The sequence below is a fragment of the Parambassis ranga genome, chromosome 10 (assembly GCF_900634625.1).
Source record: "Parambassis ranga chromosome 10, fParRan2.1, whole genome shotgun sequence".
NCBI lineage: Eukaryota > Metazoa > Chordata > Actinopteri > Ambassidae > Parambassis > Parambassis ranga.
Genome location: NC_041031.1, coordinates 24,094,660 through 24,107,159, shown reverse-complemented (window position 1 = coordinate 24,107,159; position 12,500 = coordinate 24,094,660). Strand labels below are relative to the sequence as shown.

Here is a 12,500-nt window from a genome sequence, read left to right as displayed (position 1 = left end):
CGCCACAGACCACATGTTGAACTCCACCCTGCTGCCGGGACGTTAGTGGTGTGATCAGTGAAACCTGTGTATTGATAACACGACAGCTGCTCTGCCGGACCGGCCGTCAGTGATCCTCCTGTTTGTGTTGTTGTTGTGATGCAGTGAAAGTTGTTATAAGTTGAGTGTGTGACGGACGCATCGACTGATTAAAGTGTCTTTGATGGGAGGCGAGTGTCCTGTGGGGATAATTAAGATGCTGCTGCTGAGCGAGTGGGCCTCACATCTGAGAGCAGAACCTGGGGTTCTGCAGCCGCCCGGGCTCTGAGCTGCTCTTAAAGGGACAGTGTTTGAGTCGGAGCGGCCTGCCTTTAATAACAATACTAATGAAGTGGTCCGTCACAGAAGATGAATGATGCTGCTGCATTATGCATGTGTGTTTTGTTCATCAGAGCACTTACTGCAGCTTTCTGCCCCACTTCCCTCCTCTGGATCTACATCTGCATGAATGTTTAAATCCAGTGTTTAGTCGGAGCTGCAGTTTGTTTGTCATTAAAATGGAAGAGCAGCGACGCTCCAACACAAACCTGCTAAGAGAAATGACAGTAAAACATTTATGGGAAAAGTTACAGAACACAACAACAGCAGAGTCCACACACATCTGCTGAGGAAGACAACAGCGTCGCACACTGCCCAGCAGGCTTCAAGCCTCTTTGAGCTGCTAGTCCTGGATTCTGTCAGGACGCGTTGAACTTCGACGGATTCAAATTGGTTTATTTCTTGAAATAAAAACAAGCAGGCAGCAAAGACACGTCCGGAGAAGTGACGTGTGCAGAGCTCAGAGTCTGAGGGTCACCACAGGAAGGTGTTGCTCTAAACATTCAAAACACGGACATCAGGTTAACATGCTAAGCTGTTAGCCATGTAATACCACTGTGAACCACTCGGGGGCGAGTCGGTGTAGTCTGGTCAGCGGCTGCTTCCTGCTGCTCACTGGAGCAGTGGGTCCAGTCCACAGTCAGCTGTCAGGACCTCCACTTACTGCCTGTGGTGTCAGTCAGCTGTGACCTCCTGTGGGGCCGCAGGCCGCGGGTTGGGTCCCGGTGTGTGTGCAGCCATGATGGCTCCCTGTGGGAGGATTTAACCCAGTCGTTCTCCAGTCATTTAAACAGTTAATTATGATGGAACAGATAAATAAAACACGGCCGTAGCCTGTTTTTATGTTGCAGTGTAAAAACTTCGGGGTCAGTAAATCTGCCGCTGATGACTCGCCTGTCGTCGGGCGGAAGCTGCTGCTCAGCACGGCTGGCCGAGCCTCAGGCCTCCTCTGATCCGGATCCCTGATCTTTAACTGAACTCTGAGCGGCAGCTCTGAGGGGTCATGTGGAGGTCAAAGGTCACGGCCTTCACGCTTCTTGAAGGATTGGTGTCGAACAGCCTGATTATTGTCGTCTGATCTTCATCACTAATCACAGCAAAGTCTTCATCACGCTGAGCCACCGTGAAACGAGGACAGCCTCATCCTGTTTGCAGCGTGACGTGCGGCAGGGTGGCGCCGCCTCCGCCGCTCCTCCCTCAGGACGCTCCGGCAGCGAAGCCATCCGCACTGTAATTATATGACTCGTCTCCGAGGGACGAGCTGCCACCGACCTGAGAGGACAGAGACGCCAGAGCAAACAAACCCGACCTCTGTGGAAGCAGCCGATCCCAGCCGAGCATCGGGCCGACCGGGCCTCCGGCAGGCTGCTGCTGTTAGTGCAGAGGCCTGAGGAACTGTCTTCATCTCCATCTGAGCGCCACCCAGGTGCAGGAACTTCCTGTTCAGAGCTCAGAGCTGAGCAGGAACTTCAGTTCAAACTTTCCTGAATTTCCCAGAAACAGAGAGAAGAGACAAAGAGTCCGTGTGGCGCTCTGATGTAAAATTGATGTCCTCCTCTCCTGGCGACCTCCGTTTGGCCGTCTCATGTTTTATCAAACATTCATGATGCTCTGCGTGCCCTCGCCCTCCTCCCTCAGATCCCATAATGCATCTGTAATGTTCTGTCAGGTGAGGCATGATGGGAGAGCGGATGATGGAGCGCAGCTCCTGGAGGGACGGAGGAGAGCCACGTCTGATCCCATGCAGCTTAAAGATAAAAGTTTCAGGAGCCCGAGGTGGAGCCCAGAGGAGCGCCCGCACTCTTCAGCTTCTCTTCTTCTTTTTGCAAACGGAAATGATTCAGGGTGATGAACAGAGACACATTTGGAGCAGCTGCTGTATTCAAACTTCGGACGCCTCACTGTCCTCTGGTCTTTCTGCTGCATCACTTCCCCCGGCCTCCCATGGTTTCTTATTTAGCACCATCACTCTACCTCTCACCTCGCTCCCCCCGTCTCCCCCAGAGCCTCCCTCCTCTTCCTCCGCTCATTAACACCGAGCCCTGATGGATGTCGAGGTGAGGCCTCGGCCCTGTTGCTTCGCGCAGGAACCCCCTCACCTCTTGGTGGAGGTGGCAGTCGAAGAGGCCGCCTGGTTCCCCCGCGGGGTCGTCCACCATCTGCTCCTCCCCCTGCCCACCTCACCACAACCGCCACCGCCGGAGCCCTGTGACTCCCGAGCAGCTGCTGCACCGAGGTGATGATGGGAGAAAGATGCTGCATTCAGGGCCCACCTGGAAGATCAGGACAGACCAGGTTTCTGTAAGAGCTGAAGATCGGACACAGAGAAGGCCAGGAGCCTGCAGGAGGCTGCAGGAGCCTGCAGGAGGCTGCAGGAGCCTGCAGGACCCTGCAGGAGGCTGCAGGAGGCTGCAGGACCCTGCAGGAGGCTGCAGGGTCACAGATCCACGCAGGACTGAAGCTAACAGGTATCACAGCGCATTAGCTTCTACAACACAGTCACCTCACATTTAGCCTGAACTGGAGGCTAGAGCTAACGTTAGCTTCTACTTAATAACTGAATAGTGTGGTAACAGTTAGCTAGAGTCTCCAGCCCGAGCTGTTAGCCAGCGTTAGCTGAGCTGTAGCTTCTGTAAACAGCAGAATATAATCCAGATCAGTGAGGCTGTTTCCTGTGTGAGTGTTGTGTGTCTGAAACTGTGTGTTTCTCTTCTTTCTGCTGATGAGGAGGAGGATGATGATGATGGAGATGACCACAGTCATTATCATTCGCCTCACTCCCACAATCCTTTGCTCCAACTCCAATTAACGTGTGATTGTATGCTTGGCATGGAAAACATAATTAACAACGTGTGCGTCTGCCAGCCTGAGCAGCCAACTCGCTGTTTGTGCAGCACGTCGATCTGAACGCAAACGCATCAGCAGCGACAACACAGGCGGCGCCGCGCTTTCAGAGTGCCGCGTCCCACGAGGGAACCGCCGCTCACCATAATGGCGGCGGCGGCTCGGAGCGCTCGTCTCTGATGGACTGCAGGCTGCTGAGGGACAGCGCTTTGTGGTGTGGACAAGAGGAATTATGGGAGAGCACGCCAAGAAAAACCCAAGAGGGAAGGATGGTACGAGCGAGCCGGTGATTCTGCCGCTTTAAAACACACACTGAAGATGATCAGTGAATCAAAAACACACATGTTCTGCAGGGCTGACATGAACACCGTGTGTGTGTCATACAGTCCAAATGTTTTACTGCTGCCATCACTTCAGGGAAGAAGAGGACATCTCAGCCTCAATAAAACTTCAAAGTCCTGACGGTCATTTGGTCTGTAAACACATGTCCATGATAAATAATGATAATGATATTTAGCTCCTTAGCTTCACTTAGCACCAGCGTCTCCTTCATCTTCAGCATTGATCAGTTTGAACTGAACCAGGCTCACATGCTGACAGATCGCTTCTGATCACCATCAGATGACATCACAGAGGGACAAACAGATTTCATGTTTCTGTTAATGTGAAAATGATTTCTGGGTTTTTGTCGACACAACTGGAGAACATCAGTGACGTGAGGAGGAGGAGGAGACGCTTCACTTCACCTTCCTCTGGTTCCTCTCACTGAGAGCAGGGATTATAGAGTCTTATAAAGAATGACTTCCATCTGGACACTGTGTGTGTGTGTGTGTGTGTGTGTGTGTGTGTGTGTGTGTGTGTTTGGGGATTTCTCTCCCTGTAAAACATCTGGAGAAACAATCTGCTGTAAATAAGCAGCAGCGACTCACTGCCACCCGATAAATAAAAAGAGGAGAAGCTGCAGCCTGTTTCTGCTGACACACACACACACACACACACGCAGACACACACACACACACACACACACACACACACACACACACAGACACACACACACACACACAGACACACACACGCAGACACACACACACACACACACAGACACACACACGCAGACACACACACACACACACACACACACACACACACAGACACACACACACACACACACAGACACACACACGCAGACACACACACACACACACACAGACACACACACACACACACACACACACACACACAGACACACACACACACAGACACACACACACACACACACACACACACACACACACACACACACACACCCACACACACACACACACACACACACACCCTGCTCGTTGTTCTGTTGACAGACATGATGGATACATACCATCACATGCAGCAGTGTTGTTTGTCATGTTGTACGTGTGTTTCTGCAGACTGGAAACAGTGTGTGTGTGTGTGTGACGCTAAAGTGAAGAGTCTGAGTAAATTCAAACACAACAATGAACCAAACTCTGATTTAAAGGAAGCTAACATTAACATTTCCCTCTGTAGCAGTCGGACCGTTAGCTGCAGCTAACATGAAGTCATAGACACACAGCATGTTGATGAAGGACCAGCTCCGGCCTGCCTCAGGTCGGCCCGTCAGGCCGGTCCATCAGGCTGGTCCGGTCCGTCAGGCTGGTCCGGTCCGGTCCGTCAGGCAGCCGTCCTGCAGACAGCTGATGAGGAGCTGTTTGTTTCTTTGATGTCTAATTTGTAAAGAGGAGACAGAAATGAAAGAGAAGCTAAACTTCAGCGAGCGAAACAAAGAGATGTGATGATATTCCCTGAGCTGTTAATGGAAAAACATCCACCTCTGTGCAGGCCCGCTTCCTGTGAGACCTTCAGAGAGGAGCACAATGAGAGCGCTTTGTTCTGTATCGCTGTTCCTCCGTCAGTGTGGGCGAGAGGGAGAAAAATAACAACCCAAAACAGAGGAGGAAATGGCAGATTGATGAAAAGCCAAACTGGTCCCCGGACGGCCGGCTCTTCTTCTCTCCACAATATTAAAAACTCCCACACGTTTCAGGAGGAGGGCAGAATTAGCCTTGCCGGGACGCTCAGAGAGCCGCCGTAATGACTCATTTGTTTCATCCTGATAGACGCTCAGCCTCGATCGGGAGCCGCCGCGGCGGGCGAAGGACGCCATCACAGAGGCCGCCTTTAAAGATGGTCAGCCTGCCAGGAGTCACTGCGAGGAACACACACGGTGTTAAATGGTGAGCAGGTGCTGCTGATGAATACTCAGTCAAACAAGCTGCCTGATGCTTCCACATGAGTGTTTCAGCAGCTCAGAGACTGTCTGAACAACACAACAACAACAACACAACAACATCACAACAACACAACAACACGTCACAACAACATCACAACAACGTCACAACAACAACACAACAACATCATAACAACAACATCACAACACAACGTCACAACAACAACGTCACAACAACATCACAACAACAACATCACAACACAACGTCACAACAACAACATCACAACAACAACATCACAACAACAACGTCACAGCGACGTCATGACAACACAACAATGTCAGTGGATGTCACGTCACAATGTCATCACAACAACACTGTTGCAGTTTGTCAGCTGACAGATGGCTCCTTTAACCCTCGGGCCACCCTTCGATTTTGGCTACGGTCGGACTCCTAGGGCCCAAACGTGTACCTCTCTTAGTGCTATAACAAAGTCATATATAAATATTTTTTTTACATTTTTTTATTTGTCAGACCTAACCACAGATAAACAGTTTCTATGTTTTATGTTTTTGTGTTATTTTTGTCATAAAGAACACAGAATTCATAAAGATAAGATTTTTAAACTGAGGTGCCAAGTGGGTCACTTGATATGAGGAATTTACAGCCTTGACAATAATTGATAACAAAATTGATTTTGATGCATTATTATTATTGCTCGGACTCCTAGGGCCCGTTCATGTGACAGTCTGGGTCTCAGCAGCTCAATGAGTAGCAGCTAATGTAAGCTAAGCTTATATCTATATATCAGTGATCTGATGTTAGCATAACACCGAATGCATCTGTGTGTGTCTGTGTGTGTGTTTCTGTGTGTGTGTGTGTCTGTGTGTGTGTGTGTGTGTGTGTGTTTCTGTGTGTGTGTGTCTGTGTGTGTGTCTGTCTGTGTGTGTGTGTGTCTGTGTCTGTGTGTGTGTGTTTCTGTGTGTGTGTCTGTGTGTGTGTGTGTCTGTCTGTGTGTGTGTGTGTCTGTGTGTGTGTGTGTGTCTGTGTGTGTGTGTGTGTGTCTGTCTGTGTGTGTGTGTGTCTGTGTCTGTGTGTGTGTGTTTCTGTGTGTGTGTGTGTCTGTGTCTGTGTGTGTGTGTTTCTGTGTGTGTGTGTGTCTGTGTGTGTGCTCTCTTCATGTGGTCCACATGGTCGGTGCTGCGCTCTGATAAATGGTCCTCTGCTGTCAGGACCTGAGCGTCCTCCAGCTGTGGACGATGTAACGCAGAACGCCGCCTGTCATCAATCTGCAGGAACTCCGGCGCACAGAGCCGATGTGTGTGTCGGTTTGTTTTCTTCATGCTAACTGCTACATGCTAACTGTCCACACTCATGCTCGTGGTTTTTAAACGAGTGTATTTTTTTGACTCATTATTCCTTTTTTAAAATAATTTATTGATTTGTATTTTTAAATATATGAAAATTTCAGTAAAAACTAGAATAAAGTGGAAAGAATTTGGGTGGTGCTGGTGGTGCTGGTAGGCCAACACCAGCTGAAGTCCTGCTGGTGGATCCAGTGGATCAGATCAGGACCAGCTCTCCATGAGCAAAGTGTCCCCGTCGGGTTTGTAACGCTTGTTAATTAATCGTCACTGCACAAACATCTGTGGTCTCTGGAGTCCAGGACACACTGCTGCCACCAACAGCACAGGCCTCCTTTAATGATGGAGCACATGGAGCAGAGCAGGAGAGCAGGAGGAGGAGCAGGAGACCGGGAAGAGGAGCAGGAGACCGGGAGACTGGGAGGAGGAGCAGGAGACTGGGAGGAGGAGCAGGAGAGCAGGAGACTGGGAGGAGGAGCAGGAGACTGGGAGGAGGAGCAGGAGACCGGGAGACTGGAAGGAGGAGCAGGAGAGCAGGAGCAGGAGCCTGGAGGTGGAGAAGGAGACCAGGAGGAGACCAGGAGGAGGAGAGCAGCACTCATTCTGACTCCATGCAGCAGATCCGAAGGTTCAAACAACAACTTCATCTAATCTAAGAAAAGAGCTGCCTGAGGAGGATTGTAGCAACAAAACAAGAAGAAGAAGAAGAAGAAGAAGAAGAAGAAGAAGAAGAAGAAGAAGAAGAAGAAGAAGAAGAAGAAGAAGAAGAAGAAGAAGAAGAAGAAGTCAAGAATACAGAGACACATCATTCAGTTCACATCAGCAGCTACTCTGATCTGTGTTGGATACAAAATGATAACACAGCTAAACAGACTGTTGTGAGTGTGTGTGTGAGTGTGTGTGTGTGCGTGTGAGTGTGTGTGTGTGGTGTGTGTGTGAGTGTGTGTGTGTGTGTGTGTGTGTGTGTGAGTGTGTGTGTGAGTGTGTGTGTGAGTGTGTGTGTGTGTGAGTGTGTGTGTGTGTGTGTGAGTGTGTGTGTGTGTGTGTGTGTGTGTGTGTGTGTGTGTGTGTGAGTGTGTGTGTGTGTGAGTGTGTGTGTGTTCGGTGCGTGCTCCTAACCTGTCAGCTCTGTGCGGTCATGTGACTGGGAGCTGCTGGTGATCAGGGGCCTCCTCATCCTGCATCTGTGCTCCTGAGAGGCCCGCAGAGGCCCCGCCACAGGAACAGATTCCTCCACCCACCTCCACCCGCGGCCGGGCCCGGTCCTCCGCCCCGTGTGTGTGTGAGTGACTTCCCGTGGTCTCCATGTTTGCCCCATTTCCCTCCAGCGAACATCGCATGTAACAAAACCAGAGGACAAAATAAGAGCATTACTTTTTAAAGACGCGTCCTGACGATGGCGGCGCTGATGCGCGCTGACAGCGACTGCTAATTGGACTAAATTAATTTACCTCGGGCGCTCATGTTCGCACAAAGCGCCGCTCGCCGCGTGAATAAGTGATGATCGGCAGCGGCCTTATAAGCCCTGACTTTTTGAATCATTTAACGCCGCAATCTGCTAATTAGCAGGGAGAAAAGCCAGCTTTCAGCCACAATTAAGACGGGCCTGTGTCAGTCAGGGCGGAGAGGGAGAGGAGCGCTTCATTTATTCATCCTCTGAGCAGATGCTGAGTGCAGCGGGGCTTTGGATGCAGGGAGGCAGGGATGGAGCTCAGGGATCTGAAGGCTTGGATGGGGGGGGGGGGCGGCGTGCAGTTGGAGAAGTTTTCCAACCCCCAGCCCCCCCCCCCCCTTTTTTCCTCTCCTTGTTGGAGCCTCAGAGGAAGCAGTGTGGAGGGCCCGCCCCCACCCACAACACAATACAACAAAGGAGCTGTGCGGGGGGGGGGGGGGGGCGCACACACTCACTCACACACACACACACACACTCACTCACTCACTCACACACTGTGAGGGTCCCTGTTTGACACGCAGAGTGTTAACCGGTTGTACAGCCCAAGGTCAAACACGGCCGCAGGTTTCTCAGGCCCCCCCCCCCCCCCCACCCTGGCACTCATCCAACTGAGCATGCTCGTGGAGTCCCAGCATTCCCGGCGGCAGGTTCAGAGGAAGACAGTTCGTGCGGACGGATTTTCAAACGTCTTTTATAGAAGTCAGAGCAGGAGGCTGAGGAGCTGATTGGTCCTCAGATCAGTGGGCGGAGCTTTAGACCTGGCCAGGTTGTGTTCTTTCATTATGAAGGTGTGAATACTACAGTACCCATGAGCCTCAGGTGCAGACAGAGCTATGGACGAAGCTTCCCTGACACCACCTGTACATTCCTGAAGGGGCCTTTGAGTGTCTGTGGGAGGCTCCGCCCCTCGCCACACATTCAGCTCCGGTTCATGAAGGCTCGTCATCAGAGACCAGGACACTTCCTGCTCCAGGTCTGTTTCTGCCTTTAACGTGGATCAATAACAGATGATGATGTCACTCTGAACAGAGCGTGCTCAGTAGCCCTTCTGTCTCTGTGTGTCTGTAACGCCGTCACTGTTCACGCTGACCTCACTGAGATGTTACAGCTTCGTTTGACGTCATAAAGATGGAGGTTACCTGAAGGAGGAGCGCTCTGCTGGCAGCACCCGACTCCAGCCAGCTCCATCATCCACATAAAATGTCCTCCTCCAGGTGTTTGTGATGATGTCACTGACTGGACCCTCAGTGATTGGATGGAGCGAAGCGTGACGTCGCCTCGGCCTCATCACCACACGCCACGCCGGCCTCCCCGCCACCCGCTCAATGTATTCATACTCAGGCACGGGGAGCCCCGCCCATCACACCCGGCGCCGCTCAGCACCTCCGCCATGGAAACGAGCGGCGAGTGAAAAGTGATGAATACGTTAAAGCAGGAAGCCCCGAGGATCGATGTGAGTGTTTACTGCTCATACTCCCCGGCAGGATGTACTCGGATACTTTGATCTGCAGCTGATGATTGATTGATCATGGACAATCAATCGATCTTCACCTGATGGAGCAGACTGCAGAGCTCCACCTTTAAACTACAGCGGAGCAGCACTGGTGTCCGTGCAGTTTGGGTCCGATGTATCTTCACTACCTGTGAAGTACTCAGATTACAGCTTGTTTGTGAGGCTGTTCCTGGAAGGCTCTCACATGGTTTGGCAAACAGGAGCCCCCCTCTGCTGCTCCTCCTCCTCTTCCTCGCCTCCTTCTGAGGCTGAAGTCTTTCACTTTGATCTGAAAGTCTTTGCAGCCTCATTGACTGTAATGAGATCTGGAGAATCCGTGAGGACGGCGGGGATTTGACGCCGAGCCGAAAAACTCCGGCCGGGGAATCGACAGCGGGCACAAACAAAATCGAAAAAGGAGAGAGAGGAGGAGGAAGATCTCAGATGGCTTGGCAAGTGGTTTGCCATCACTCCCCCCACCCCAATCCATCCCAACATTAATTTCCCCAACGTCTGAGATTCCAGGGTAGGCAGGGGGTTGGGGGGGGGCTGGCACGCAGGCTGCTGGATGTTTCTCTGTGCAGCGGCGTCCCCAGACGAGGAGGCGGCGTTTCTGTAATCTCACCAGCTGACTGCCGTCCAGTCCATTAATCAGTCAGTCAAGGTCTGAGAGGCCCCGAAGACCCAAACACACCCCGAGCTGGGAGGAGGAGGAGACGTCCGCCGGCTCTGGGTCAAGGAGACAAAGTGGTGTCACAAAGAGTCCAAAGAGTCCAATCACAAGTCTGAGCCCAGCAGCCAATCAGGAGTTAGCTTAGCACCAGCTAACCGTGCAGGCAGGGCTGGATCCACAAACACGGGGCGTTCACTTCATCTTCATCGTTTGAAGGCGGGGGAGAGAAGAGCCGTGATGTACGGCGTGAGAACATGGACGCAGTGCTCAGGCGTCCTGACACGGTGCACACACACCTCACAGGCCCGATTCACCTCAGACCGAGGTGAGCCAGAGAAAACACCTGTCAGGCTGCACAACCTGACCTGGATACTATTTGGAGGTCAAAGGTCAACGTGATGGCACGGTGTTCAGACCGAGATGGTGAGGTCACTTCCTGACTGATGTTTGCAGTCTTCTCTGATAGCAGGTATCAGTGTGTGTGTGTGGCTTAATTAAAACAGTGTAGGGGAGGTCATTAGTGAAGAACAGATGGGGCCCTGGTTACCATGGAGACGCTCCTTGTTGTTTGTGTGTTGTTGCTCCAGCCGCTGCTCATCCCTCAGCCGCCGTCCCGACGCCTCCTGTGGCGCCGCCCGGCGGCTCCATGTTAACTACCTGCTTCAGTTTGATGATGTGATTACAGTCAGGTGGGCGGCGCGCGGGGTCACGTCCCCGCCGGCCCGGCGCTGTTGTGCCCCGCAGCCACACACTTGTCTCACATTACTTGGGAGGACGGCAGAGTTTGGACGCCGCAGGATACAAAGAAAAACACCTGAGGTGAAGATTTGAGAGGTCAGAGTCGGAGTCAACCGGCCCGCTTCCTCCTCCTACACCCTCCCCGCCGACATCCATCTTTAATGTAAAAACCTCCGACAGAACAATGGCCCGTCCCCCGGCGGGGGCCCCGCTCACTCATCATTAGCCGGGGGTCATCACTTTTTGATAAGCCAAGCAGCCGAGAGGCAGAGAGAACGTCACAGGGACACATTTCATCTGCATCATCGCATGATAATGCTGCCAGCGCGGTCAGCGCGGCGCCCGGATCGCTGCGAGGTAATTAGCTCGAATCCCCGTCGCATCGTCTGAAATATTGAACACAGCCGGGCCGAAGGGGGGGGGGGGGGGGATCGCTCTTCAGCTGCAGCTGGACCATGGCGAGCGAGGAAGAGTTCACTGTGTCTGTTTGTTTGTTTGTTTGTTTGTTTGTTGGGAGGTGAGCGAACCTCAACAGGCCGAAGAACCTGAAGTGAAGCCTCAGGGTGAGCCTGCACACACACAGACACACACACAGACACACACAGACAGACACACACAGACACACACACACAGACACACAGACACACAGACACACACACAGACAGACACACACACACACAGACACACACACACACAGACAGACACACACAGACACACACACAGACACACACAGACAGACACACACAGACACACACACACAGACACACACACACAGACACACACACACAGACAGACACACACAGACACACACACAGACAGACACACACACACAGACACACACACACACAGACAGACACACACAGACACACACACACACACACACACACACTCAGTCATGTTAGCATGAACATGTAAACACACACTCCCCTCCTTAAAAATAAAACACTTTAGCTTTTAAGAGCTAACATTAGCTTGTTAGCAACCTGATGTAGCCTCTGCTGGATTACAGCTACATGGATGCTACATTAGCTAGCTTGCTATGTTAGTTATCAGGGATCATAATAAACCTCCTGCTGTCACTGTGAGCACAGTCACTCTGTGACATCACAGCTCATGTCAGCCTCACATGTGTGTTTGTGTTTATGTTCATCTAATATTCCACAGATTGTTCATTTTATTGTGCTGAACACTTTGTGTTCATGAATATGTAACACACACACACACACAGCACTGTAAAACACACCTACACACAGCTGGAGGAGTAAATGAGAGACACCTGTGTGGAAATGAACACACGTATGTATACTCACCTTTACACACACACACACACACACACAGG

General features: G+C 51.7%; 1 protein-coding gene across 1 annotated transcript in view; it reads left to right on the top strand.

The window, feature by feature from the left end:
• Nucleotides 1-2,406: 2,406 nt before the first annotated feature.
• The window catches only part of LOC114443085 (tripartite motif-containing protein 35-like), a 17,521-nt gene continuing 7,427 nt past the window's right edge, over nt 2,407-12,500 (top strand). Inside the window, exons 1-2 of the mRNA XM_028416992.1 lie at nt 2,407-2,414; nt 2,469-2,825. Of these exons, the coding sequence (XP_028272793.1) occupies nt 2,407-2,414; nt 2,469-2,825 (365 nt within the window). The remainder of the gene's footprint in view (nt 2,415-2,468; nt 2,826-12,500) is intronic.